Raw genomic sequence first — 27,878 nt, 5'->3', positions numbered from 1 at the left:
AAAACTATATTCTAAATACACAATAAAGAAAATATCACTCAAAATCAGGGAAAAATACTCTGGAAAAAAGCAATAGAGTAATTCTACTTTTATTTATGGTTTTATTTAATTTTTACAAATAACTAATAAAACTGTTTATTTATAATGCTGCTAATATGTGAGAAGACGTGTGAATATTGATTGTACAGTTGGCAAAAATATAAAAAATATTAGTTAACAAAAGCTAATAACTAGCTTATTAGTTAACAAAAGGCCATTGTGAAAAGTTCACTGGTATTAGGTATAAAATTATGAATATTGTCAAGTCAAAGTTGTACATCCATGGTGGGAACACTCATCATGAATTATGTTTAATATTTAATGAGAAAAAAATAGCCAAGTCCTCTACAGCGAATACAATCTGTTTAATTGTCTTCCCAAATTCTTCTATGCTAAGTTATTTCATAGGAATCTTTTTACACTTGCATTTACATCCTTCCTGACATTTATCTTCTCAAGGAACTAAAAACAAAGGATGAGAGAAAATTATCAGTAGGTTGGCAAACAAAAATTGTACATTTCTGTCCAGCACCACAACCAAACCTAAATTCACAGCCTTGCACTCTACAACATCTAGTCTCGTACTCAAAATCTCACATCAATAATTAGCCCATGAGAGATGCTGGGCTTTGGAAGGTAGCTGTACTACATCAGAAACACATACATCTAATTCACACCTGTTTGGTGCCCAAGTCCAGCCCAGCCCAGCTCAGCACAGCCTCATGCCACTCATCCCTGCTACTAAAGGCCTGGCTCTCTTCTGTGTAGCAGATGCAAGGAAGCTGTGGGTAATGCATAGAGCAAACAATCCAGCAGCAGGTCCTGGAATGTGTACATAAGTATCTAAGCTCATGTAACATATATCAGTATGTATGTGCACAGTGAACATGGATATTACAGGAGTTAAAATAGAATAAATGTTCATACATAAATTTAAGTAAGTAATGACAGTTTGTGTGTATATATGTATATGTGTATATATTTATGTGTGTGTGTATATATGAAAACTTTACTACAATAGATTCCCTCCGCTCCTGATAAAGTAGAGAGTAGAGGATTAAGAATAGAGGATTTTGAATGATGGGCGTTCTCAGCCTCGATGTAGCCAGGAACGTCATCTCTCTTCAGTTAATGCAGCTAGAAGAGTATGGCCAGTGTGCCAGGCATGCTAAGTGTTCATCAGCAGGATTAAACCAACAGGGACAAATCAAAATGAAAAAAAGTACTTTCCATCAAGAATGTTAACTAGAACTATGAATCATTACAACACAGAGAACAAACCATAGTATATATAGATATATATAAATATACATCTGTGTAGATATACATAGTCATGGCAAGAGGATTGTATATGTATATATACTGATACATTTATGTATCACATAATTATATTTATGCTTAAGTATATTTACATATATAATCATATATACAGTTATGTATTATATAAGCATATTTTATATATCAGACATATAAAGATACTTCTGCGACCTTGGTATAGAATAGGCAGTTACTGCAAATACATAAATGTATATAAGCATATCAAATATACCTGGCAGGCCTGTCACTGGTGCCAAAAACTAGAAGAGAAATTTCATCCCAGTTCTGTAAGGGGGTCTTTCAGCCCATCTCTACCATACTCTAAGCCTCCCTTCGCCTTGCCTAATTTAACTTCGAAACCAGTCTGGATCTGAGTGTGGTCAATATGTTTACATGGCCAGTAAGTATAAGCTACTGTTAGTGCTTGGAAAAAAAGAAATCCTGTATTCCACTTCCAGGAATGCTGACCATCTCGGCTGCACAGCCTCCAAGACACCTTGGGATGTGCTCCCAGTGACACTGGGCAAACGCATGACCTACTCTCTGCTAGCTCTGCCTCTGGTCTGAGGCTTAGCTGGCTTCCTGCTTTGTGACAGGGCTGGTCTGGGTGTGGAACTTCCTTCCGCACAGTTCATTCCCCCAACCTCCCACTCCAACCCTGCTACACATACTCTCCTAAGGCCACCTGCTCCCTGACGGAGGCAGCTGGGGCAAGCTTTACAAGTTGAGGGAGGGGACACTAGAGGGCAAAAAGAGAAAATGGTAAAAAGACAGAAGATACTGGTGGACCCCCAGGAAGTGAACTTTTGCCTCTTTCCACATGAGGCTGACGATGATATTGTCAATCCCAACTCCACTTTGTCCTGACACAAGCCACAGCTCTTTGTCCTTAGATGTGGAAGCAGAGGAAACTTAAATACTTCCTAGAGAATTCAGAGTGTTTCAGTGCCAGTCAGAGTTTTTGAGGCGCGTACCCTACGCACAGTTCCCTTTCGCTGTGGTCCCTTTCACTGCAGTCCTGTTAAGGCCAAACCCAACAGACGTGCATCCCCAGAGAGAAAGCACCGCTGATAGCAGATACCCAAGAGGCAGAATAAAAAGGGAAAAATGCCAAACCCTCTCTTGTCCCCTGTCTGGGAAAAATCATGCCCTTTCTGCATGCCTGTAAGAAAAAGAAGGGTTTGGCTTTTGGCAGGGTGATGACGCCTTCCCGTGAACAACCGTGAGCCCCTCAGCAGGTCTTTCTGAAATGACCCTTTACTCACACTTGGCATCCTGTAGCCCTTCCTTAGGATGAATTCCTTAAAGGCAGCTGGTCCGTAAAGTTTTGCAAATGAAAGTAACTCCTCCTAAAAGAGGGTCCACATTAAAAAAACAAACAAACAAACAAACAAACAAACATCAGTCAGAAGCTTGATTTCATAACTGTCCTAACTAGAAGCATTTAACTCTGAAATACCTCATTTTAAACCAATTGCTCATTTGGAAATCCATGTGTAGCTTATGTTCACAAGTGAATGAATATAAAGGCTTTCAAAAGATGCACAACTTTCTCTGCTTTCCCCACCTTTTTTCTAACCCTTAGGTTAAGGATAAGCCATACATCTTATTTTATTTTATTTTTACATTATAAAATCTTTGTAAGATAAATGTTCTTTTTTAAAGTTATTTGTCGTATTTTTTCCACTACCATGTAGTTCCCTTATACCCACCTCCCCCGCCCCTGAAAACACCACATTGTTGTCCGTGTCCATGAGTCCTTTTTCCTTTTCACTCAATCCCTCCATCTCCTAATATCCCCCCATTTGCTGTCATCCTGCTCTCCATTTATGAGTCTGTCTCTGTTAAACTTGTTAATTCAGTTTGTTCATTAGATTCCACATATGAGTGAAATCATATGGTATTTGTCTTTCTCTGACTGGCTTATTTCACTCAGCATGTTCTCCAAGTCTATCCATACTGTCACAACAAATAAAATTTTCTTCATTTTTAAGGTTGAGCAGCAGCCCCATTGTGTAAATGTCCCATAGATGTTTTTTCCACTCATCTACTAATGGACACTTGGGCTGCTTCCATATCTTAGCAACTGTAAATAACACTGCAATCAACATAGGGGTGCTTATGTTCTTTTGAATTAGTGTTTCATGTTCCTTTGGATATATTCCCAGAAGTGGGATCACTGGGTCAAAAGGCAGATGTTTTTAATTTTTTGAGGTATCTCCATACTGCTTTCCACAGTGGCTGTACCAATCTGCATTCCCACCAATAGTGCAAAAGTGTTCCCCTTTCTCCACATCCTCACCAGCACTTATTGTTTGTTTATCTATTAATGATAGCCATTCTGACAGGTATGAGATGGTATCTCATTGTGGTTTTAATGTGCATTTCTCTGATGATTATTGATGTTGAGCATCTATTCATGTGTCTATTGGCCATCTGTGTGTCCTCTTTGGAGAAGTGTCTATTCAGGTCCTTTGCCTATTTTTAAATTGTTTTTCTGTGTGTGTTGATTTTTATAAATACTTTATATATTTTGGATATTAAGCCCTTATCAAATGCACCTACTCTCTCATTCTGTGGGTTGTCTTTTTATTTTGTTGAAGTTTTTCTTTGCTGTGCAAAAACGTTTTAGTTTGATGTAGTTCCATTTGTGTTTGTTGTTTGTTTCCCTTGCCTGGGGAGATATATCTGATAAAATATTGTTATGAGCAATGTTCAAGATTTTGCTGCCTGTGTTTTCTTTTATGATTTTTATGGTTTGGGGTCTTGTATCCTGCTACTGTGCTGAATTCACTTATCAGTTCTCGTATGTTCTTGGTGGAATCTTTGGGGTTCTCTATGTATGGTATCATGTCCTCAGCAAATAAAGACAGTTTTACTTCTTCCTTTCTAATTTGGATGTCTCATATTTCTTTATTTCGTCTAATTGCTATGGCTAGGATTTCCAGTACTATGTTGAATAAGACAGCAAACATCCCTAGCTTATTCCTGATCTTAAGGGGAACATTTGTATTTTTTGCCCACTGAGTATGATGCTGGCAGTGGGTTTGTCACATATGGCCTTTACTATGTTTAGGTATGTTCCCTCTATTCCCACTTCGCTGAAAGTTTTTATCATAAATGGGTGCTGGATTTTATCAAATGCTTTTCTGAATCTATTGATATGATCAGGTGTTTTTTGTACTTCATTTTGTTTATGTGATGAATGACAGTTATTGATTTGCAAATGTTGTTCCAACCTTGTATTCCCAGAATAAATCCCACCTGATGGTGGTGTATAATCTTTCTGATGCATTGCTGTATTCGGTTTACTAATATTTTGTTGAGAATTTTAGTGTCTATGTTTATCAGGGATTTTTTTTCTAGTGTCTTTATCTGGTTTTGGTATGTGGACAATGCTGGCCTCATAAAATGAGTTTGGGAATCTTCCCTACTCTTGAATTTTTTTTGAATAGTCTGAGAAGGAGAGGTGTTAGTTTTTCTTGAAATGTTTGGTAAAATTCACCTGTAAGGCAGTCTGGTTCATGGCTTTTGTTTTGGGGGGGGGAGTTTTTGGTTACTGCTTTGATTTCACTAAGTGTAATCTGTCAGATTATCTATTCAGATGATCAGATTCTTCTTGATTTAGTTTTGGAAGATTTTGTGTTTCTAGGAATTTATCCATTTTGTCCAGTCTGTCTGGTTTGTTGGCCTGCATTTGTTCATATTTTCTTAAAATCCTTTGTATTTCTGTGGTGTCAGCTGTTACTTCTCTTCTTTCGTTTCTGATTTATTTGAGTACTCTCTTTTTTTCCTTGATTAATCTGGTTAAATAAATGTTTGTCAAACTTATTTATTTTTTCGAAGAACAAGCTTTTGGACTCATTACTTTTTGTATCACTTTTAGACTCTGTTTCATTTATTTCTTCTCTTTGTTGTTTCCTTCTTTCTACTCCCTTTGGGCTTTGTTGTTCTTTTTCAAGTTTTTTTAAGTTGTAAAGGTAGATTATTTATTTGAGCTTTTTCTTGTTTCTTGAGATAGACCTATAATGCTATAAATTTCCCTCTTAGGATTGCTTTCCCTATGTCCCAGAGATTTTGGGTTGTTGTGGCCTCATTTTCATTTGTTTCAAGGTATCTTTTGATTTCTTCCTTGATCTCATTGTCGCCCCATTCATTGTTTAATAACGTGTTATTTAGTTTTCATGTCTTTGTGTATTTTTCAGTGTTCTTCTTGTGATTGATTTCTAGTTTCATAGCATTGTGGTCAAGAAGGTGTTTGATATGATTTCAACCTTCTTAAATTTATTGAAACTTGTTTTGTGTCCTAACATGTAGCTTATTCTAGAAAGCATTCCAGGTTGCACTTGAAACGTATGTACATTCCGCTACTTTTGGATGAAATGCTCTGAAAATATCAAATCCTTTTCATCTAGTGTGCCATTTAAGTCCTCTGCCTTGTTGCTGATTTTCTGTCTGGTAAGATCTATTTGTTGAATCAAAAGGCTGTTAAAATCCCTGACTATGACCATTATTACTATCATCTTTCCCTTTGTGTCCACCAAGATTTGTTTTATGTATTTAGGGCACTTCTATGTTGCACGTGTAAATGTTTACTAGGGTTATATCCTCTCGTTGGATTGTTCCCTTTATCATTATGTAGTATCCTTCTTTGTCCTTACTATAGCCTTGATTTTAAAGTCTATTTTGTCAGATATGAATATTGATACCCCAGCTTTTTTCCCTTTCCATTTGTATGAAATGTCTTTTTCTATCCCTTTACTTTTAGTCTGTGTGTATCTTTCAATTTGAGGTGGGTCTCTTAGGGGCAGCATGTATATGGGTCTTGTTTTCTCATCCATTTGGCTATGTCTTTTGGTTGGAACATTTGAGCCATTTACTTTTAAGGTGGTTATTGATAGATACATATTTAATGCCATTTTGTTGTCAGACTATTTTCCTCCATTTTTTTCTTTCTATCTTCTTTTTAAAGGAAGCCCTTCAACATTTGTTGCAGTACTGTTTTGGTGTTAACAAACTCCTTTAGCTTTTTCTTGTCTGGGAAGCTCTTTATTTCCCCTTCAATTTTAAATGCTAGCCTTGCTGGGTAATGTAGCCTTGGTTGTAGGTCCTTGTTTTTCATCACCTTGAACATTCCATACCACTCCCTTCTGGACTGAAATGTTTCTGTTGAGAAATCACATGACAGTCTAATTTGTTCTCCCTTACATGTAACTACCAGCTTTTTTTTTTTGCAGTTTTTATAATTTTTTCCTTGTTTTTAAGCTTCGTTATTTTAATTATGATGTGTATTGATGTAGGCTTCTTTGGGTCCATCTTCTTTGGGACTCTCTTGAGCTTCCTAGACTTGTGTGTCTTTTTCTTTCACTAGATTAGGTAAATTTTCAGTCATTATTTCTTCAAATAGGTTCTCAATCCCTTGCTCACTTTCCTCTCCTTCTGGTATTCCCACGATGCAGATGTTGTTATGCTTCATGTTGTCCCAAAGGTTTCTTAAACTCTCCTCATTTAAAAAATAATTTTTTGATTGGGTGTTTTCTGCTACCTTGTCTTCCAAATCACTGATTAAATCCTCTGCTTCACTGATCTGCTATTTATTCCTTCTAGTATATTCTTCATTTCAGCTTTGTATTCTTCATTTCTGTCTTGTTCTTTCTTATGGTTTCTATGTCTCTTTTCATGTTGTTGAAGTTCTCACTAGGTTATGTAACAGCATACATATAACTATTTTTTAAACTCTATTAGCTGTTAAATTGTTTGCCTCTATTTCACTTAGCTCTTTTTTGGGAAATTTCTCTTGTTCTTTCATTTGGGGAATGTTTCTTCACCTCCCCATTTTGGCTGCCTCTTTGTGTTTGTTTTCATGTATTAGGTAGAGCTGCTACGTCTCCCAATCTTGGTAGGGTAGCCTTATGTGTAGGTGTCCTATGGGACCCAGTGGCATAGTCTCCTTGATCACCTGAGCTAAATGCTCCGGGAATGTCCCTTCTGTGGGTCATGTGAGCCTTTTTGTTGTGATTGAGTCTTGATTGCTTTTGGCTTGTTTGTACATGGGGGCAACCCACAGGGTGGCTGACTATGAGGGTCAAAACTGACCATAGTATACAAACTGCTATGCAGGTACTGACCACATGAAGCAGAATTTGCCTCAGCAGGGTCTGGTGCCTGCCAAGATCTTTTTTGGATATGCCACTTGTGGAGCACTGCACTGATATTGTCTGAAGTTAGCAACTGAGTATGTTGGTTCTGGGGCCTCATGGGAGAGACTCTGGTGCAGGTCATTGTCGGACGCTGCCTGTGTCTGTCCCTGGGTGTCAAAGTGATATGCAGTTTATAGTTAACTCTTCTGGGCTTGGGTGTGCATGGGAAAGACTAAGCTGTTTACCAAGGCTGGCTTCCATCAGCAGTGAGCCCTGGAGCAAGTCAGCAAAAGGTCCAAAGCACTCTGAGATCCACCTCAACCTGCCTCTGTCTGCCAGCTGCCTGTTAGGCTCAGTCACTGAAATAGCTTCTGGCAGCACTCAAGTTGCATGAAGTAGGTTCACAGTGAACCCCAAAGAAGAACCCCAGTAGTAGCAAGTGGTGTTTATCAAATTAATACAGGTTCAAACTTGGTGCCAGGGTGGTTCTGAGGCTATTCAGCAAAAGCTCCAGAGTACATCAAGTTCAGCTGCCACCCACTAGGTGAGAACAGACCTTTGTGGTGGTACAGGGATCTCAGGGAGTCATCAGGGTGAGGCCGGCAGAGTTTATCAAGTTCAAACAGACCAAGATTTGGCTGTGTGAAAGGAGAATTCTGCACCAGTCAAGTATGCAAGGGACAAATGGTGCCATCCTAGAGCCACACAACTCAATATGCCCTAGATTCTGTTGGGACCTTGAGCTCAGCAGGGAAGGGCAGCCATTGGTTGATAGTGTGGAGCTAATGGATCTTCCATGAGGGGCAGGTGCCTGCCAGGCTTGGGGGATAGTGTAGGAAGAGGCACCTGCCCCAGAGCCACACAACTCAGTCTGTAACAGATTCTGCCAGCCCTCCTGGAGAGCCTGAGTTCAGCAAGGTGGAGCCACCAGGAGTTGGGAGAATGGGGCTAGAGGATCCCCCCTGATGGGGAGCCACTGTCAGGTTCACAGGAAGGTGAAGAGAACCGCCCTTACCCCAGAACCATAGTCTACTGATCACCTGAGCTAAGGGCTCCAAGAATGTCCCTTGTGTGGGTCATGTGAGCCTTTTTGTTGTGATTGAGTCTTGATTGCTGTTGGCTTGTCTGTACTCAGTTACTGACATTCCCCTGATTCTATTCTGACCTGTTTACCCCAGCCCATGCAGCTGACTCCTTTGCAGGGTGTGAGCCATGCATGGTGGGGTGATGGGGGGTCCAGAGGGCAGGGCTACTGCATTTCTCCAGAAAGCCTGTAGGCCAAGTGGATCTCTGGGAGCTCTGAGATTTTAGCTGGCCCTCCACTGGGCCCCATGCTGGTAGAGGCCAGCCGTGGTGCACGATCTGGTTCTTTGTGCACACAGCCAGGTCCAGCAGAAGGAGCCACAAGCTGTGGAACACTGATACCCCAAACAGGTTGCTCAGGGCCAGTCATAGCATCTGATATAGGCCTGAACCAGAGTCTTCGCAGATCTACATAATACATAGAAACAAACACAAAAAGGCAGCCAAAATGGAGAGACAAAGAAGCAGGCCCCAAATGAAAGAACAAGAGAATTCTCCAGAAGAACCAGATGAATTGGAGGCAAGCAATTTATCAGATACAGAGTTTAGAGTAATGATTATAAGGATACCCCACAGTATGAAAAAAGACATGGAAACCATAAAAAAGGACCAGTCAAAAATAAAAAATGCAATATCTGAAATAGATAATATACTGGAAGGAATAAATAGTAGGTTAGATGAAACAGAGGGTCAGATTAGTGATTTGGAAGACAAGGTGGAAAAAAACACCTAAGCCATACATTTTAGCAATTACACAATTATTGACCTAAATGTCTGGAATCTAAATAATTTAAGAATAACAATTGTGATGCTGATATACATCATTTACAAAGAAACATGTACCCCTTGGTTCATTGCAGCATTATTCACAGTGGCTAAGACGTGGAAGCAACCCAGGTGTCCTTTGATAAATGACTGGATAAAGATGTGGTACATATACTCAATGGAATACTACTCAGCCTTGAAAAAGATGAAGTACTACCATTTCTGACAACATGGCTAGATCTTCAGAATATCATGCTCACTGGAATAAACCAGACAGAAGAGATCAAGAACCATATAATTTCACACAGATGTGGCATATAAAACTGAAAGCAATAAATGAACAAAGAAGACAAACAAAGGAAAGCAGGGTAGGGATAATAAAGTATAAGGGAGGTCGAATATATGGTGATGGAAGGAGATCTGACTTTGCGTGGTAAACACACAATGCAATACACAGATGATGTATTATCAAATTATATGCTTGAAACATACAAAATGTTATTAACTAATGTTACCTTCATTCTATAACTGGCACAGAACTCCTAAAACTCTGGCATTTCCTAAGTGCTAACAGCCACAAAGGTGAAAGGAGAACCTTTTGTTATTCATAACAAACCCCTTTCAAGCACACAAGAGTTCATGCTAAGGGGGTGATGTTTGGTGAGCCCATGATGGGGCCAGAAGTTATCAACCAGGTGATGAGAGGTTTGACACTTTCAGCTCCACCTCCCAGTGGCCAACAATCAATCACGCCTATATAACGAAGCCTCAGTAAAACCCCAGAAGAATGAGTTTCAGAGAGTTTCCAGGTTGGTAAACTTGCGGAGGTTCTGGGAGTGTGGCACACTGACAGAGGGCACAGAAGCTCCATGCACTCCCCTTCCCACATACTTTGCCCTATGATTCTCTTCCATGTGGCTGCTCCTGAGTGTACCCTTTTATAACAAAATAGTAACCTAGTTAGCAAATGGTTTTCCTGAGTTCTATGAGCTGCTCCACCAGATTAGTAAACCTGGGGAGAGGGCTGTGGGACCCTGCAATATATAGAGCCAGATGGCCAGAAGCACAGATGACAACCTGGATCTGACTCAGTCTCCAGATTGGAGATTAAAGAATGGAGTTAAAGTGTAGGACACCCAACTAGTATCCACAGAATCAGAGAATTTCTTGGTGTGTGTGTGGAAAAATCCCGATATTTGGTGATCAGAATTCCTGACAGTGGTAAAGGAAGAAACATCAGTGTTTTTCCTACTCAACACTGTGCTCACAGTTTGCAGATCTTAGCTCTGAAGACTTGATATCAAAAAAATACTTGAAAAACCAATGACAAATTTCATAGATATATAAGAAATATTTCAAAAATTTATATGGAACCATAAATGACCCCGAATAGCCTCAGTAATTTTGAAAAAGAAGAACAAAGTAGGAGGGATCACAATACCTGATATCAAACTATACTACTAAGCCACTGTAATCAAAACAGTCTGGTACTGGCATAGGAACAGACACATAGATCAATGAAACAGAAAAGAGAGCCCAGTAATAAACTCAAGTCTCTACAGTCAACTAATTTTTGACAAAAGGGACAGGGGCATAAAGTAGAGTAAAAATAACCTCTTCAATGGTATTTGGAGATCTGGACAGCTATGTGCAAAAAGACCCCATGAAACTAGACCACCAACTTACACCATACACAAAAATAAATTCAAGATGGATAAAGGACTTAAACATAAGTCATTATACCACAAAAGTCCTGGAGGAGAACATAGGCAGGAAAATCTCAGATATTCCATGCAGCAATATTTTCACTGATATGTCCCCTAGGGCAAAGGACATAAAGGAAAGAATAAACAAGTGGGATCTCATCAAATTAAAAAGCTTCTGCACAGCTAAAGAACACATCAGCAAAATAAAAAGGGAACTAACCATATGGTAAAACATATTTGCCAATAATAGCTCAGGCAAGGGTTTAATCTCCAAAATATATTAAAAACCCACATGATTCCACTCCAGGAAGACAAACAATTCAGTTATAAAATAGGCAAAGGACCTGAACAGACACTTCTCCAAGGAGAATATACAGAGGGCCCAAAGACATATGAAAGGATGCTCATATGTCTTAGCATCACTAGTCATCAGAGAGATGCAAATTAAAACCACAATGAGATGCCACTTCATACTTGTCAGAATGGCCATCATAACTAAATCAATATACAAGAGCTGGCAAGGTTATGGAGAAAAGGGAATCCTAGTGCACTGTTGGTGGTAACACAGACTGGTGTAGCCACAGTGGAAGACAGTATGGAATTTCCTCAAAAAAGCTAAAAATGGAACTGCCTTTGATCTGGCAATTCCACTGCTGGAATTATACCCTAAGAATCCTGAGACACTTACTCAAAAGAACCTATGCACCCCAATGTTCATAGTAGCATTATTTACAATAGACAAGTATTGGAAACAGCATAAGTGCCCATCAGTAAATGAGTGGATCAAAAAATTGTGGTACATTTACACAGTGGAATGCTATAGAGCAGAGAAAAAGAGGAGCTCCTACCTGTTGCAACAGCATGGATGGAACTAGAGAATAGTATGTTAAGTGAAATAAGCTAGGCGGTGAAAGACAAATACCATATGATCTCACCTATAGGTGAAACAAATGAGCAAAAAAGAACCAGAGACATGGAAATAAGGAGCAAACTGACAGGGTCCAGAAGGGAGGGGAGGGGGGAAAGAAGGGGAATATGTACACAGGAGTCATGGACAAAGACAATGGGGAGGGGATTGTCTTTGGGAGTGGGGTTGGACGGGGCAGGGGAGAGAAACTATGGGGACAACTGTAACTGAAAAACAATAATAAAAAAAGGCTTGATCTAGGCCCACTATCTTTGGGATATTCAAGCATTCATTTGGTTTTTCCTTTCATTTATTTCAATTAAAATTTGAATGTATACGATTATATCATTGCAATTTGGTTAAGATCATTTCATCTTCCAAACAAACCCAATCAATAACCATCAAAAGTCATGTTACCAGAAAGACAGTCATGTCATTATAGTCATTGTCCCCTCCTTACAAGCACACTACTGGACCTGTGTCTTGTGAACTGGGGTGCCAGAGCCATGTGTTACCACCTATAGTATACAGGCAACTCGGTCTTCAGATGCTACAAAGTGTGATTTATAAAAGCCATTGCAGAAGAACTTCATTGTTTTGAACCCTTCCCATGTCTGAAATCTTGTACTGTAATATTTATATCAGGCTTATTTCCAAAATTTAAATATTACTTGGTTTTCAGGAGATGACCTTTCTCATTTTGATAAGCATTTTTACTACCTTTTGTTGTCAAAATAAAATACTTTTGGAAAAATTATTTGTCTTTAACAATCAGTCTTTAAGAATGTATTTATATAAAAAGAGAATATCTAAACATCTTAAAACAATAGTCTTGAATTTTTTTTAAAGATATTTAATTGAGAAAGTTTTATTATATTTGTAATATGTTATTACATACTCCCCATTTGATGACTTGGCTTTCTCGTTGCGGGTTTCAACAGGCAAGCTATAACACAACGTGAGGTAGCGGTGACACTGTGATAATGTTTAGCTCAGATGATCAAATCACAGCATATAAACATACCTGTTCCTGCTGCTGCTTTTTTAAAAGCTCATCTTGAGCTTTACGTAAGACCTTGGGGTCAACCAAAGGTTCATCTGCTCTTTGCATTTTCCACAGCTTGGGGTCCAGATACCATGCTCCGTACCTCATCTTCACGTACTTTGGTTTAGAAGGATTCTATAGAAAATAACATAATTCCCAATTTCATTAGTTTTTTTGGTCTGTCATTTTGATAAAATTTGGCTTATGAAAACACATTTATTTTAAATTTATGATTAATCCTTGCCAAAGTACTTCATGATGTTTCAGTATGCTTTGATTTACAAAGGTGACATGAAAAGTTCAAGACTGAGAAAATAACAAGGTGGTTAAGCATGGTCTTTGAACTTAGACAGGTGTGGGCTCAAATCCAGCCCCTTCCACTTAGAAGATATTAAAGTCCATGGGTAACTTACTTAAATTCTTCATCTGTAAACTAAGATAGCAGTACCACCCCATAGAATTGTTGGGAAGATTAAAGGAAAGACTTATTTAAAGCAGCAAGAAATCATGTTAAAATTACATATTTCACAGAAGGGTAATGACCTTAAATAATATTTGGTCAACTAAAATGGTAACCCAGCACTGTGCTCAGCCACGTACACACGACTCTTGATCAGAATGTTACCCAACACCAGTCTCTTGCCTCTCTAATGGGAAGAAAGAGGAAGGAAAACAGATGTCATTTTGTTCTGTCTCGGTAGTGCCTCTGTTGGTTCATAGACAGATACTGTGGATACAATACCCACATATTGTCTCGTCACAATTCGGGGAGGGTCTAATGCTTTGGAAGGACAAAGAAACAAAAAACACAAAGATGCTGCCCTTCTCTCTCCTCACCTTTAAACCACGAGGGAGAATGGGTTGTGCATTCAAGGGTCAATCCAGGTACACCTGTCTAAAACAGAGAGGATGAAACAAAGGGAAGGAAACTCCCAGTCCTCAGAGCGAGGTTGAGCATTGTGATCCCTCCATGCCAAGCATACTGACCCCCTTGCTGTTTCTAGAGCACTCCCTTCATGCTTCGGCCTCAGGGCCTTTGCACTCACTATTCCTCCTGCCATATGCTTCTCCTCAAGACACCCACATGATTTACTTCCTTAGCTCATTCACATAATTTTCTCAGTAGTACACTTCCTTGACCACCCAGTTTAAAAATTATAACCAATTCATAACAGTCCTCATTTTCTTTCCCTGCCTCATTTTTCTTAACAGCACATATCACCACTTGACATGTTATACATTGTTCTGGTTGTCTGTCTGTCTCTCCTTTCCCCATACATCCTCTGGCATCTAGAACAATATTTTTTTTTTAATTTTATTTGGTTACTTTTCAAGTACATTTTTTTTTCTTCCCCCCCCCGCCCGGTCTCCCCCCTCCCTAGAACAATATTTAGGATGCAATATATGCTCAATAAGTATTTGTTGAAGTTTGGTTCCTTAACTTTGGCAATAGTTAAAGAGATGTAGGGGACTGTCCTGTGTATTGCAGGATGTTTAGCAGCATTCCTGCCCTCTGTCACCTAAATGCCACCCACAGCACCCTCCAAATAGGGATAACTAAAAATGCCATCTCCAGACGTTGCCAAATATCCTGGAGTGGGTTGTGGGGGGAAATTACTCATAGTTAAGAACCACTTAATTAAAGGAAGGAGGGGAAGTAGAGAAAAGGAAGGAAGAAAAATTGAATCTATACCACTACCCTGCTAAGGAACTTGAGTCTGGAATATGTTATATTTGGGGGTGGCTGGATTCTCTTAAGACTCAGCACAAACACAGTTTCTTCCGTGATGCCTTAATTGTGCACCTAACCTCACTCTGTGCTCGGTGAAACTGATTACTTCCTCTATCCTGTACAAACAATGATCTCATTTCACTCTAGTTAATCATTTACCTGTTGATCCTATGCTGTCACAAAAAAGTAGGAGTTACTTCTTTCTATCTGCTGCATAGCATTCCACAGTGTAAATGGCCATCATTAACAAATCAACAACGAGTGCTGGCGAGGATGTGGAGAAAAGGGAACCCTATTCCACTGTTGGTGGGAATGCAGACTGGTGCAGCCACGTGGAAAACAGTATGGAGTTTCCTCAAAAAACTAAAAATGGAAAGCTCAGATTCTTAAAGAACACCAAAGAAAAGAGTGTAGTAGGCCTGAGAGCATGAAGTTTATAAAAAAATAAACGTGGATACTTCCACTTGTGGAACAAGGTAAATAGATTTACGTTTCCACCAGCAACAACCAAAAACCAGAAAAAAACAGTATATAGAAAGAAATTATTTTTAAGAACTGAACATCAAATAACAAAAGACAGTGATGCTCAAGAGACAGGAAACCAACAAGATAAATCCCACAATTACCACAGTTTACTGTCTGGAAAAAGTGAGGAGCTCGGGAGGAGGCTGGAGGACTCTGAGTTGAGGAGGCAGAACTGAAAATCCAGGAAGATGAAAACAGCTCAAGTTTGCAGCTCAGAGCTGCATAGAAAGGCAATCCCGGAGGTTTACACAGTCTCTCTCTCTGGTGCACGTGTGGGAGGAAACTACCAGAGGTCCCGGAAAAAAGCAACTGAAAGGATTAGAGGGAACAGTGTCCAGCACGTGCACAGGGCCAGGGACAATGCCCATTCTCTCCTGAGAAGTCTAATGATTCACAGGACTCTGGGTGGAACACACAGAACCACCCTGCCTCAGCAGCAGGGAATCAGCTCTAGACTGAATGTTACTTTGGTTTTCCTCAATGGATCTTAAAAGCAGGACCCAGAAGGATCAAACTTTTGCAAATAACTAACTATATCCCAGAACAAAACTCCAGTCTAGAAGAACACAAAAATACACAGTCCCCAATAAGGTAAGATGGACAGTGTCCACGCACGCAGCGAGGCAAGAAAACATGGTCCACAATGAGGAAATAAATCAGTTAGTGGCAACTCACACAGAACCAATTCAGATGTTAGATTCAGCAGACCAGAACATCAGAAGAGTTATAATTATATTGTGTATGTTCAAAAGATTAAGTAGAGACACAGAAGGTATGCTTTTTAAAAAAACTCAAGTTGAACTTCTTAAGATGGAGGTTATAATGTATGGGATGAAAAATACATTGGATGGGATGCACAGCAGATTAGATATTGCAGGGAAGACATGTTAGAGAATTAAAAGACATGGCAATGGAAACAGAGAAGAAAAAAATAAAAAGCTGAACAGAGCAGCAATGAGCTGTGAAACGATTCTGTGCAGCCTAATTACGTGTAATTACAGTTCTGGGAGTGGGCTTGAGAGACCAAAACATTTGTCTTTAAAAATATTTAAAGAAATCCCTGGCTGGTGTAGCTCAGTGGATTGAGCGCAGGCCTGCGAACCACACAATCGCAGTTCCATTCCCAGTCAGGGCACATGCCTGGGTTGCAGACCAGTTCCCAGCAGGGGACTCACGAGAGGCAACCATACATTGATATTTCTCTCCTCCTCGCCTTCCCTTTCTCTCTAAAGATAAATAAATAAATAAATCTTAAAAAAATATTCAAAGAAATAATGGTCAAATTCTTCCAAATTTGATAACTATAAACCCATGGATGAAAGAGGTCTAGTACACCCTGAGCACAACACTATGAATAAATACACACCGACATATGTAATAATAATATTACTGACCACCGGTGAAAAGAGAAGATGATTAAAACAGCCAAGAAATAAAACACATCCAGAAGTACAAAGATAAGGATGACAGATTTCTCATCAGAAATAACACAACCAAAATGACAGTGAAGAAAAGAGTTCACTGCATAAGATTCACTGCATATGGTCCACACGGTGAACCTAGGATTATGTAACCATGAAATGATCTTTAAAAATGAAGGCAGAATATGGATATTTTCAGACAGACAGAAGCAGAAAGAATTCATCACCAGCAGATCTACTCTAGAAGAAGTGTCAAAGAAAGTCCTGCAGGCGGAAGAGCCACGTGGAAATAGATGTTCTGAACTTTTGCACTGTGACCCTCCATCTGCCAGTCAAAAGTCCAATTTCAGCAATAACCACAGCGTTTTATAAAGCATTTGTGCAATTATTTGTAAGTACAAGTACTGAGCGATTTCATCCAGCCCAGCTTCAGGACAAGCACTGGTTCAGGCCCCAAGTGGGATGGACATAATTTTTCTGTCCAGCGTCAGTTTACATTTTACCCTTCAGAAAAATGAGAGGAAAATGAAAAATTTAAAAGAGCTAATATTAGTGATGGAATGCACACTTTTCATAAACCTTATGCAAAGTGGGTCCCCTGGTCCCATAGACCCAGGGACAGAAAACATCACACGTGTAAAAACTGACAATTGTGTTGGATTGTGAAGGACAAGGTTAATATGTGCAAAATACTGGCAATCTAGTATCAAAGATTATATGTAAAATGAAGAGGGTAATTAGAGATTACATATTGTTTTTCACTTTGAGAGAAAGGAACTCTCTCTCTACCCCCATCCCCAACTCCCATTGAGGCACTTAAGTCTGTTGGATTGGCACACTCGACTTGTGTGTATATTTGCAAGAACACATTGTGTAAAAAAGTGGAAAAGTGCTTAGGGGCCCACAGTACTTCCCTTTGGAAGATAGCATGTTATTCCCCCTCTCTGTCAGCTTGTTCTACACTCACAGGAAGTTAGGGATGGGAAACTGGGCAGGGTATTGATGATCTGGCAAGTGTGCGACCAGAAATGATGGTTTGTCATCAGTTAGACAACCCTAAGAACCCAAGAATTCTCTGGATATAAAGTGAACGAACAGTGCTCACAATCATCAATTGCACCTTTTTACTGTTGCAACAATAGATGTTCACACGTATTTCCACTGACTGTTAGAATTTCAACATACACTGTAAACACATAAGGAGATGATCTTTGTTATGTGTATGAAATATTCACTCATTTAACAAATACTAAACATAAAGAAAAGTCAAGAATTCAACTAAAAAGATTGGTGCCCCTTGTAGTACCAGAGTTCAAGGACATTTCAGACTTTAATATAACTTCACTTTCTTTGATTTTCAGTCTTCTCCCCTTTTTGAATTACCTCAAGTTTCCGCTCTCGTTCCTTGAAAAGTTCTGCTTCCTGCCATTTATTGAGTCCTACACTCTTCTTTAATTCCAGAGGGAGCTGGTCGAGGGTCATCATGCTGAGCCCGTAACAGCTTGGTTTGCTCTGACAGTCAAGGTGAAATTGTTTCATCACAAACTCTTCATCAATCTTCAGGCTGGCCTGGAAAAATATCACATTGCATAAGTCAAGGACAAATGGTGAAGTGCTTCTTGCTTTCTCTTTTAATCTAAGGGAGGTATTTGACCTGGCTGGAGAAGCAGTAGTTTGGAGAAGTAGGAAAGGTTCAGTCAGCATTCACTGGAGATCAGAAGTTCAGCTGACCCTTGAACAATAGGACGGGGGTTGGGGGGCTGTTGCTTAAGGGTGCTGACCTCCAGCGGAGTCAAAAATCTTGTATAATTCTTGACTCCCCAAAAATCTAACTACCCTTGGTATTTGAAGGACAGGCCCAGTAGGAGGGTTGGTTCCAGGACCCTCATGCCACCCCCCATCCCCCAGCAAGTGCCCTGTGTAAAATGGTGCAGATCAATGCATACAGTCGGCCCTCCACACCTGGACTCCCAACCACGATTGAAAACAGTATGGGCATTTATTTTTTTTAATTTTGTATAGGTGGGGTCAACTGTATTTGGGGTCTGGAGGCCTCTGTCAGTGCCTTAAAAGACAATATAGGACCTGCAAGGAGCAGTGAGTCCCTGAGGGAAAGTGTGGGGCTGGGGAAAATTCAGTCTGTCCAAAAGCAAACCTCTCCAACCCTTTCTAGCAGTGACATCTCTAGAAGTATTTTCCAGCCATATCTAGAAATGTGTTTGTTCTGCCTGCAGACTCTTACAGGGGAAGCTGCCCCGTTCAGGGCTCCTGCTGAAGAAGGTGGTCTTAGTCAACAGTAATTTGTGCACAGAAACGCCCTCTACTCCCTTCCCCCAACCACAGCCAGTGGGAGTGGAGTGTGGAGCTGCACAGTAAAAGCAGCTAGTCTGTAGGCCTCTGATGTGGCTAAAAAATAGTCTGGACTTGAAGGGTAGCAGAACGTGCCTCTCCAAAATATGCCTCTCGCATAAGAATCATTCTGAGTTGATGGTTTTGAGAAACAGCATAGAAAACAGGAAAAGCTATGGAAACTGGGCAGAAGTTACCCTTTGGTAAGAGAATGATCTCCATTTGTCAGGGTGTCTCAGTTTCTGATAAGGGTGTACCAGTGAGAGGAGGAAGACTTTAAATCATAAGAAATGCTTATCAATGGAGAAGGCACCTGCTTCAATCTGCATAGCAGATCGTTTGTTGTTTACCTAGTCTCCCTGCTCTCCTCCTTATAACTGGCTCCCCGCACACTTCTTTCTTTTTGTCTTTGGCTGAAGATGATATTAAAGCCTGAATTCTAAGCCATCTGGGAGAGCTACTCATTTTATCTAGGTATTTCCCATAGATGGATGATGCATGCATGTTAATAAACTTTGGCTTATTTTTCTCTTATTAATCTGAATTTTGGTATATGAGCAAGCACTAGAGAGGGCTGAGAAGAGTAGAAGGAGAATTGTATTTTTCTTCTCTACAGATTCAACACAACTCCACTGTGGGATATATAAACTGGGGAACATAGAGAGAAGGAAGCCATTAGCAATTGACGCTGATGTTGGAGTGGTATTTATAGAGAGGAGTCGTGAAACAGAGTTGGGGACATAATGGGAGGAGCAGAGTCAAAACTAGGCTAAAATAATAATGAAGCAGAAATAGAGCAAGCAGAATCAATTACTGAAAAATAAACAGCATGGAAGGGGAGTATAAACTGATGCTCTGGAAAAAATACCTCTGGGTGATGTGCTAGGGACCTAGGTAGCATAGCTGAGGTAAAGATGGCTTTTAGGTCATAAAGGACTGAAAATAAGGCTGGTCACCAGGGCAGCTAGATTTTAACCTACAGTTCCTAAATTTCCTGCCTAGATTTATAGTCTCTGGTGGTAGGAAAGGAAGAAGTAGAAGGAATGGGATTCAGGTAATCCAATTCCTGCAGATTAAGGACCAGCAGTGGGTCAGGCAGCGGGAGGGTACCCACCATCTGCCTCAGCCAGCAGCCCTACCTGTCACCGGGCAGGAAGCCTGCCTCTCCGGCCCCCAGTCGTCTACAGCAGTTGGGCTGGACACGCCCATCTCCTGGCTTTAGGATTAGACAAGAGGCCCGATTTGGCCAATGAGCATATTTCATTTCCCTACTCATTGTGAATAATTAGGCATAAGGCATGTGACCCAAGGAGACTAAACCTTAGACTTTTTCCTTTTAAAAAGGGGTTGCTCTTTTCCCACTTAAATTGCTACATGGTAAGATATAAGCTTTAGTGGCTACTTTTTCATCTCTTGGGGAAAGACTGCTGGAAAACAGTGAGATAGAGGAAAGCATCCGAGACATGGGGAGAGCACCTAAAAATGTGTTAGCACCTTGAGGCAGTTGGGCCTGCAGCTACTAATACCTCTGGATGGCCCCCTTTTTTCCCTTAATCCAGTCAGAATTATATTTCAGTCACTTGTCAGTGAGTGATCCTACATATTACTTTGGCCAGAACTGACTCATGCACTCAAAAAAGGGAGCTTGCAGAACCTATAAGGTCTTAAATACAGGAAAAGCATCAGAAATCTCGACATCTACAGGGACCCGAGAACAGGAATATAACTAAATAGGTTCTTGGAAGGAGAGCAAGGAAAATGGTGTTGGTAACAGGGTCAAAACTCTCTTTATATCAGAAAACTTTTGGTAAAGGTTGTAGTCAACCAGGTAAATATAACTGAGCTAAATGAGTTCAAGGAGTGAAAGAAAGAGGGTGAAGAAGATCTTGACATTGAAATTGAAAATAAAAATATGACACAACAGGGTGGGGGGATGGGAAGATGTTGGCCTAAGGGTACTAACTCCATTTATAAGATGGATACATTCTGGGGACACAATGTTCGGCATAGAGGCTGTACTTAACCGTACTGCATTACAAACTTGAAAGTTGCTAAGTGAGTAGATCTTAAATGTTCTCACCACACACACACACACGCACACACAAAGTGGTTATGTGAAGGGATGAATGTAGTAACTGACACCATTGTAATAATCATCTTGCAATATATGTGTGCATCAAATCACCACATTGTACATCTTAAACTACACAATGTTGTATGTCAACTATATTTCAGTAAAGCTGGGAAGAAAAAAAGACAGTCACTCAAAAAAACTATGAGACAACCACAGTGAAGTGAAATATAAACAATAAACATTCAAATTGGCTGCAAACTTAAAAACTTTCCAGAAATTTCATCTGCAAGAAACACTTCTATTATAAATGGTAGGAGAGTCAGAAAGATTCCTTTACAACTTTGGTTATTTGACTTAGATTATACACAAATGCTGTGGTTTTTTTTTATGAAAGTAACTTTGAGCTTGACTCTGAAAGTTGTATTACTACTAACTTACGACATCACCAGTCCATTGGCAGAAGTCACTGACTGCTCTGCGGGCATTTTCATAGAGAGGTGAGCTATCCTCATGGAATGAACCCATTTCATTTGGCTTCTTCTTTTCATAAAGCAGTGTCCCTGGAGGTAACAGAGAAGTCCTTCTGGGACTAAACAAAATGGAATCATGAGACAAGTGCAACATGAGCCACCATGGATCCAAGAGGAATTCAAAGAGTATCTTGGGGGAAAGGAGATCATAAAACAAGTACTTCCAACAGTTTCTTGCAAGCTTATACTTATTGTTTTAACTTTTCAAAGATTCCATTCCTATTATCAATAGCATAAAGACACATATATCATGATTAGTGACAACAATGAACACTTACATAGCATTTTACCATTATAAGGTGATTTTTAAGATTATGAGTACCATTTATTAAGACATGTGGACACGAGCCAGGTAAAAGTGCAAATTACTTCACAAAGCCTCAGACGACCTGGATGAGTAGGAGACACCCTTACTGCCCTCTCTGCCCCTCATCCCTAATCTCCAGCCCATTCATAAGTCTGATAGAATTTAACTCCGTCTTCTTGTCTGGACTGCTGCAGACTCCTCACTGGTGTCTGCGAATCTTCTCTTATGACCCCAACCCCCGATCCATAACCCATTCTCTGAGCTGCAATCAAAAATGATCATTTCAAGATATAAATCTCATCATATCAAATGCAGCCATCTTTCATCCTGAGTTAAACTCTCTCCAATAGCTTCTTTTTAAGAATTGAGATAAATTCACATATCATCACAACTAGCTAATGGTTCACTGCGGGTGAGGCAGTTAAAGAAGCTCCCAGGGCCACACCGACCCACACTGCTGGAATCTCCAAGGGGATCCCTTCATAGAACACTGCTCCCTCTTCCCTACCCAGGTTTCAGGCATCTTGAAAAATAACACGAAAGTCAAAGATGAAACCAACGTGCCACCTTTGTTACTGACATTGACCACACTGGAGAACATGGGTTTAGGTCCAAGACTTCCTCACTGAAACCCAGAAATGGGCAGACTGTCCAACCCTAGCCCCAGCAGCGTGGACCAGGGTGGGGCTTCCCTCGAAAAGGGAGAAAACAGAGGAGGACTCATGCTTCCCGTAGTCCATCTCATTTCCCGGTGAAAGGAAGGCAGAGCTGAGATGAGCATGGTCGGTTGTTCTCCCCAACTTTACCAGGGGTTGCACTCAGAGACCAGGACAGTGGAGCTCCCATCACCTGGTGTTGCACTCTCACATGTATAATTGAGTACAGTGGATCCTCCCTCACTCCACCTCCACAGAGGCCACTTGCACGACTGGTGAAGTGCGGCAGAGCCCCTTCCATACACCCCGACCGTGGCTCTGGGCCCTCCGCAAGTGTCTGGGTGCTGTGGACGGGCTTGGGCGTCTCTCCATCACACCCACACTCCTCAGCCCCTACCGGTGACACCATTTCATTTCAAAAGTTAAACGCACACCCCCAATCTATCTCTGTTGACTATCCTACCATCTCATTGCATTGACATTGTCAATATTATGTGAGCTGGGGAACACAGAGCATGGTGCAAAAGAGAGTTGTTTCTATGAAAATTAATACTAGTGCTTTGAAAAGATTCAACAAAGGTGTCATTACTAGTGTGATTCATGTACAAAAGATGACTTGAAACTCCAAGCAGCAGATCCATACTCCAAAAAAGCCTGTAAGAGACAAGCATGTGAATGTACAGTTATGTTCTAGGGTAAAATAAGATGTTCTAACAACTTAAGTGTCATCTTTTACAAGTTCCTGCATTAAGTTTTGGGTTTGTTATTGTTGTTGTTTTATTTATACAACCAACTACTGGTCTCAATCATGTGAGTAAAAGCGCTTCTGCCATAAACAGTTAAAGAGCCGCTGTGGGCCAGCCCGCCAGGGCTCCTGCAGTCTCCCTCCTCCCCAGCAGCTGTGACGGAGTCCTGCTCACATGCACTTTGCCCCAATGCTAAATAATTCACATCCATTAATTAAAAAACAAAAACTGAATAAACAAACCATTTGGAGCAGATTCCAGGGCCCTTTCCCTCCTCCTCAGGAACTTAGTTACTCTTGCTTTTCTAAATTATTCTAAAGATGAGGATCTTTGAGAAGTTAACTCGTAAAATGTTTTTCAGGTGCCAGGAATGAACGAGACGTATAGAATAGAACAGAATTCACAGTCCCAGCTGGTCCATAGAATGGTTTTTAAAATGTTTTACACATTCCTTCATTTATTTCCCTAGTGCTCTCAGAATGAGCCCATGTGTCTTCCAGTTTCCTGTCAGGATTCAGCCTTCTAGCACCTTTAGTAGGAGCTACAAACAGAAAACAGTTTTGGATGGAAGAAAACAGTTTTGAAACCTGGGGCTCCCTGATTCTGCAACAAAACAGACCATCTTGACCAGTTGCTTTTCCTTTGCAGTCAGTCAATGCACTCGTCAGTCTCCATGTAGAACCTGGGCTGGGTGCTGCGGGTGAACTCCCAACACCGAGACATTAGGTAGGCAGCCTTTGAACTGAAATTCCATCTCATCTAGATGCAACAATGCCTCTAGGTTTGCCCTGGTCCCCAGCTGCCCCACCGAATACTTCTAAAAGATTTATGTCATTTTTGGCTGTCCAGCATCCATTCTTCCTCCTACAAATGCCAGCATCTAGATCTTTCTTTGGTGAACCACCTCCCCATCCCCCCTCAGTCCACATGGTCTAAAGCAGCCTGACCCCATTCCCAGTCCACGGGCAGGCCAGTCCTATCAGGACCTGGATCAGCAACTGGTGTAGGAACAGGCACATAAGCCAAGTGGGGCTCACAGGAATTAGGCTATGGAATTTTTTCTGAGACATGCAAGAACAGCTGTCCTTTTTCTGGGTAGAATTTAAATCTAGAGCTGCTGCTGGTATTCATGGCACCATTAAAAAGGTCTAGCCTCAGAAAAAAGCTAACACACCTGGCTGGGAGGTCAAATGTGGAAATAAGTTCCACCTACCCACGTGCCATGTGAGGGAATGTGCAGACAATCTCTTTGTCTCGGACTCAAGCTCTGACCTGCAGGAGACAGTGCAGGGAAGCCCTGGGTGGAAAATAGCTGCTTTGAAATTCCAGTTGTCCCTCCTACAGACTTCTCTGGCACTGGTCATTTCTTTTTTGGTTCATTACACACGAACGTAATATTTCGAGTGTCTACCATATGTCGTGTGTTGGTGGTACACAGTGAAAAACACGGAGACCCTGCCCTGTGGAGCTTTTAGTAGAGAGGCGCCCAGTGGTGACAAGTGCTATGCTAAAAATACAGATTGTGGTAAGGGATAGAGAATGAGGGTGGAAAGGAAATGTTATTATATACAGTCTCTCAAAGGAGGAGACATGCCAGCCAAGATCCGAAGAAAGAGAAGGAGTGAGCCAGGCAGACTTGGGGGGCAGGTGACCCAGACACAGGAACAGAGAGCTGCACCGGGAATATCTTTACTGCTCACAGGGCGGGCAGGCGATCGTAGTGGCTGCAGCGGGTGAGAGCAGAGGAGTGGGCAGTGAGGATGGAGAGGGAGCACAAGAGGGGCGCGAGCAGTGGAGAGCAAGCAAGGAGGGCCTTTCAGACGACAGCAAGGACTTTGAGTGAGAAGGGGCCGCTGGGGGACTTTGCAGAGTTGTTCACTTGCCTTATACCCATCAGTTAATAAGAACTTGTTGACACCTCTTAAGAGCAGGTTTGGGTGACAGAAGCAAGACCGAACAGTTTCCTCCCGTTGTGTTCCTCCCTGCAAAAATCAGAGGCAGAGTAGACTGGTGGGCCTTCAGCAGGGAAGTAAGTCGAATGTTTCCACTGTGCTGGATGGACCTTCATCAGTTGTGCATCCTCGTGGGAAGCAAAGGGAAATGCTGCAGAAAGGGAGCTGCTCCAACCCCCATGGAAACTCTCTCCCTGGGGAGACATTCCTCGTCCTCTCCTCTGTACAAGCATGTCATTCCCAGAGGGAACTCCCCAGGGCCCCAGGGAAGGCCCTGCCACACCCTAGCACGGGAGATCTTCTCCCAGACTTGGGTGGGGTGCCGAGGATGTGGGGTCCGCTGGGCTTCACCGTCCGCCACGAGCACCTTCTGTACCTGCCGGGCTGGCAAGAGCTGGGAACACAGGCCTACTTCCTTGGGCAGCTGGGCTGCCTCCTTGGAGTGCTCCTGAAAGCCCTAAGTAATTATACCTTCCCAAGGAGGTCACCCATACAGGCAATCATCCAGTCTGTTTCTCAGAAACATGAACTGCTTTGTGTGCATGAAGGTGGGGAATGTCAGCCTGCTCTTGGGAAGGTACTCTCTATACCTGGAAGACAACACGCCCAGTTATAAGGACCACAAGGATTGGAGTGGGAAAGGAGGCTGTAAGGAGGCTTTTTTGAGGGAAGGTGGGGGAAGAGGGGTTCACATGGAAAAGGCTGAGTTAGTCATACTCCTAGTTCAGGGCACATTATCACTGGTCCGTGCAAGGCCTCTGTCTTGTCTTCTTCACTCCCGAAACTGGGATGCCAGGGTCCACTTCACTGGAGCATTGGCCTTTTTGCCCATCCAGAAGGAACAGTCACATTTTTTAACGCTGTCTCACCACTTGGAGTCTGTACATCACAGTGGGACATGTATTCTGTCACAGTATCATCTTCAAACATTGAAAGCTGATTTCCATTCGAAATCAGGCCTTAGACACTGTACTGGACTGAAACCAAATGGCCCTGCGATCCTGAGTCCAGCTAAGGGGTTGCAGGGAGTCGATGCTGCTCCCGAGGCCCTGATCCAAACTGGAATTGTTCTGTCTTGATCAGCAAGGTCCATGGCTCGGGGAAACCCCAAGGCTCCACTAAAATGAGATGATTGACCCTTCACGGGCGCTACAGCGACTAAGCAGCAGCCGAGATCCTGCACAGGCTGAATCCAAGCATGATCATTTTGTCCAGGCCTAGGGCACATCTCCACTCTTCGACGGATTCCACAAACTGATACTCCACTTCTTCCGCATCACTGTCAAACACGGGCCCACCGCTTCTCCAAAGCCCAACAGGTCAAGAATGTACAAGGGTCTATTGGTGCAAAGACCTCCAAAATTCAGTGTCCAGAGTCCAAACCTCCTCCAAAACCATCAAGGAGGACAAGTAGGGTCTTATTTGAAACACTGTGAGAGAACTTCAGTGTCCATATATTATTTCCAGTCTATAATTATTTCAAAATGACAAGTTAGAAAATGAACAGAAAAGGGGACAGCCAAAGAACTCCCAGTTGCCAACATGTACACACACCATGTGCCAGTAACTGCTTCTCACGTGCTATGTTGGATGGTCCTCACAACAATCCTGTAAAACTGATTCTTCTTATTATCTCCATTTTACACTTCGGAAAACTGAGCCCAGAAGGGGCAACTAACTTGCCTAAGGTAACCTTGCAAGCAAGAGGAGCCCTAGCCTTCAGGTCCAGCCTTTCTGATTCTACACTTTGGGACCTTTACCACGTCATCTAGCCTCCAAGAGAGCGAAATTCCTTTTCATATACAGCTCAAGCAATCAGCAAAGGCAGAAAGCCTTGGACTCATGCCCTGTGGCTGTGACACTAGGCATTGAGAATGGCAACAAATCTCCCCAGGATGCAAGGCAGTTCCCCAAATACAGGGTCAGCTTGTGCCGGTCACCAGCTGGATAGCCATTGCTCCAGGTGCATCCGACCCCTCACAGGGGGTGCAGGGATCCACCTTCTTGGCTAACCCCACAAGAATTGTGTGTCTAGGCGGGACCAGTCTCCACTGAGGACTCTATGGCGATCACTTTCCCACCTGGAAGAGGTGTCTGAATCTAAATCCCCTGGGGGCAGCAAGGAAAACAGAATAAAATGTGTCCTACACATTGAGCAGCATCAAGCTCTGGTTATGTTACAGTCATTTAGGTGCTGGATGAGTTGAATAGGAAAGGCAGGCAGGACTGCAGCAGAACCCCGCTTGGCTACCTGCCACCCCTAACCCCAGGCAGGCCCAGGCCCAGGCCCAGGCCCAAGCCCAAGCCCAAGCCCAGCCTTAGACCAAGGCCCAGCCCCTGATCTAGCCCTAGAGCCAGCTCCAGCTCCAGAGCCAGCCCCAGCTTCCCCAGCTTTAGCCTCAGACCCAGACGCAGGCCCAGCCCCCGCCCTAGCTCGGTTCCAGCAAAAACAAGTTTCAAGCGCCCCCGCGTGTCAACCGCGGCTTTTACCAGGGCTTGCAGTTTCTGCCAACACGGTTGGAGGTACTAGGCCTGCGGTCCACCATCGTTGCACCGGCTCCGCCGTTACAGCTGCGCGAGGTCT

General features: G+C 41.9%; 1 protein-coding gene and 1 pseudogene across 1 annotated transcript; both read right to left on the bottom strand.

Moving 5' to 3' along the window:
* Positions 1–146: 146 nt before the first annotated feature.
* FAM47E (family with sequence similarity 47 member E) lies at positions 147–27,878 on the bottom strand. Its single transcript, XM_037150169.2, has 6 exons — positions 27,785–27,878; positions 21,542–21,692; positions 18,064–18,249; positions 12,982–13,137; positions 2,622–2,705; positions 147–501 (listed from the first exon to the last, which is right to left on the bottom strand). The coding sequence occupies exons 1-6, from the start codon at positions 27,838–27,840 to the stop codon at positions 442–444; spliced, it is 693 nt and encodes a 230-aa protein (XP_037006064.2). The 5' UTR covers positions 27,841–27,878; the 3' UTR covers positions 147–441.
* Positions 25,698–27,249, bottom strand: LOC119052827 (1-acylglycerol-3-phosphate O-acyltransferase ABHD5-like; annotated as a pseudogene).

This window comes from Artibeus jamaicensis, unplaced genomic scaffold (genome assembly GCF_021234435.1).
Source record: "Artibeus jamaicensis isolate MK-2021 breed Jamaican fruit bat unplaced genomic scaffold, CSHL_Jam_final scaffold_1031, whole genome shotgun sequence".
NCBI classification, from domain to species: domain Eukaryota; kingdom Metazoa; phylum Chordata; class Mammalia; order Chiroptera; family Phyllostomidae; genus Artibeus; species Artibeus jamaicensis.
This window is presented reverse-complemented; position numbering and strand designations above follow the sequence as displayed.

Coding starts and splice junctions, on each gene's coding strand:
- FAM47E (XM_037150169.2), bottom strand. CDS start 27,840: ATGGTGGACCGCAGGCCTAGTACCTCCAACCGTGTTGGCAGAAACTGC. Junction 21,693..27,784: donor GGCAGAAACTGCAAGCCCTG/GTAAAAGCCGCG, acceptor CATTTTGTTTAG/TCCCAGAAGGACTTCTCTGT. Junction 13,138..18,063: donor AACGAGAGCGGAAACTTGAG/GTAATTCAAAAA, acceptor TATTTTCTATAG/AATCCTTCTAAACCAAAGTA.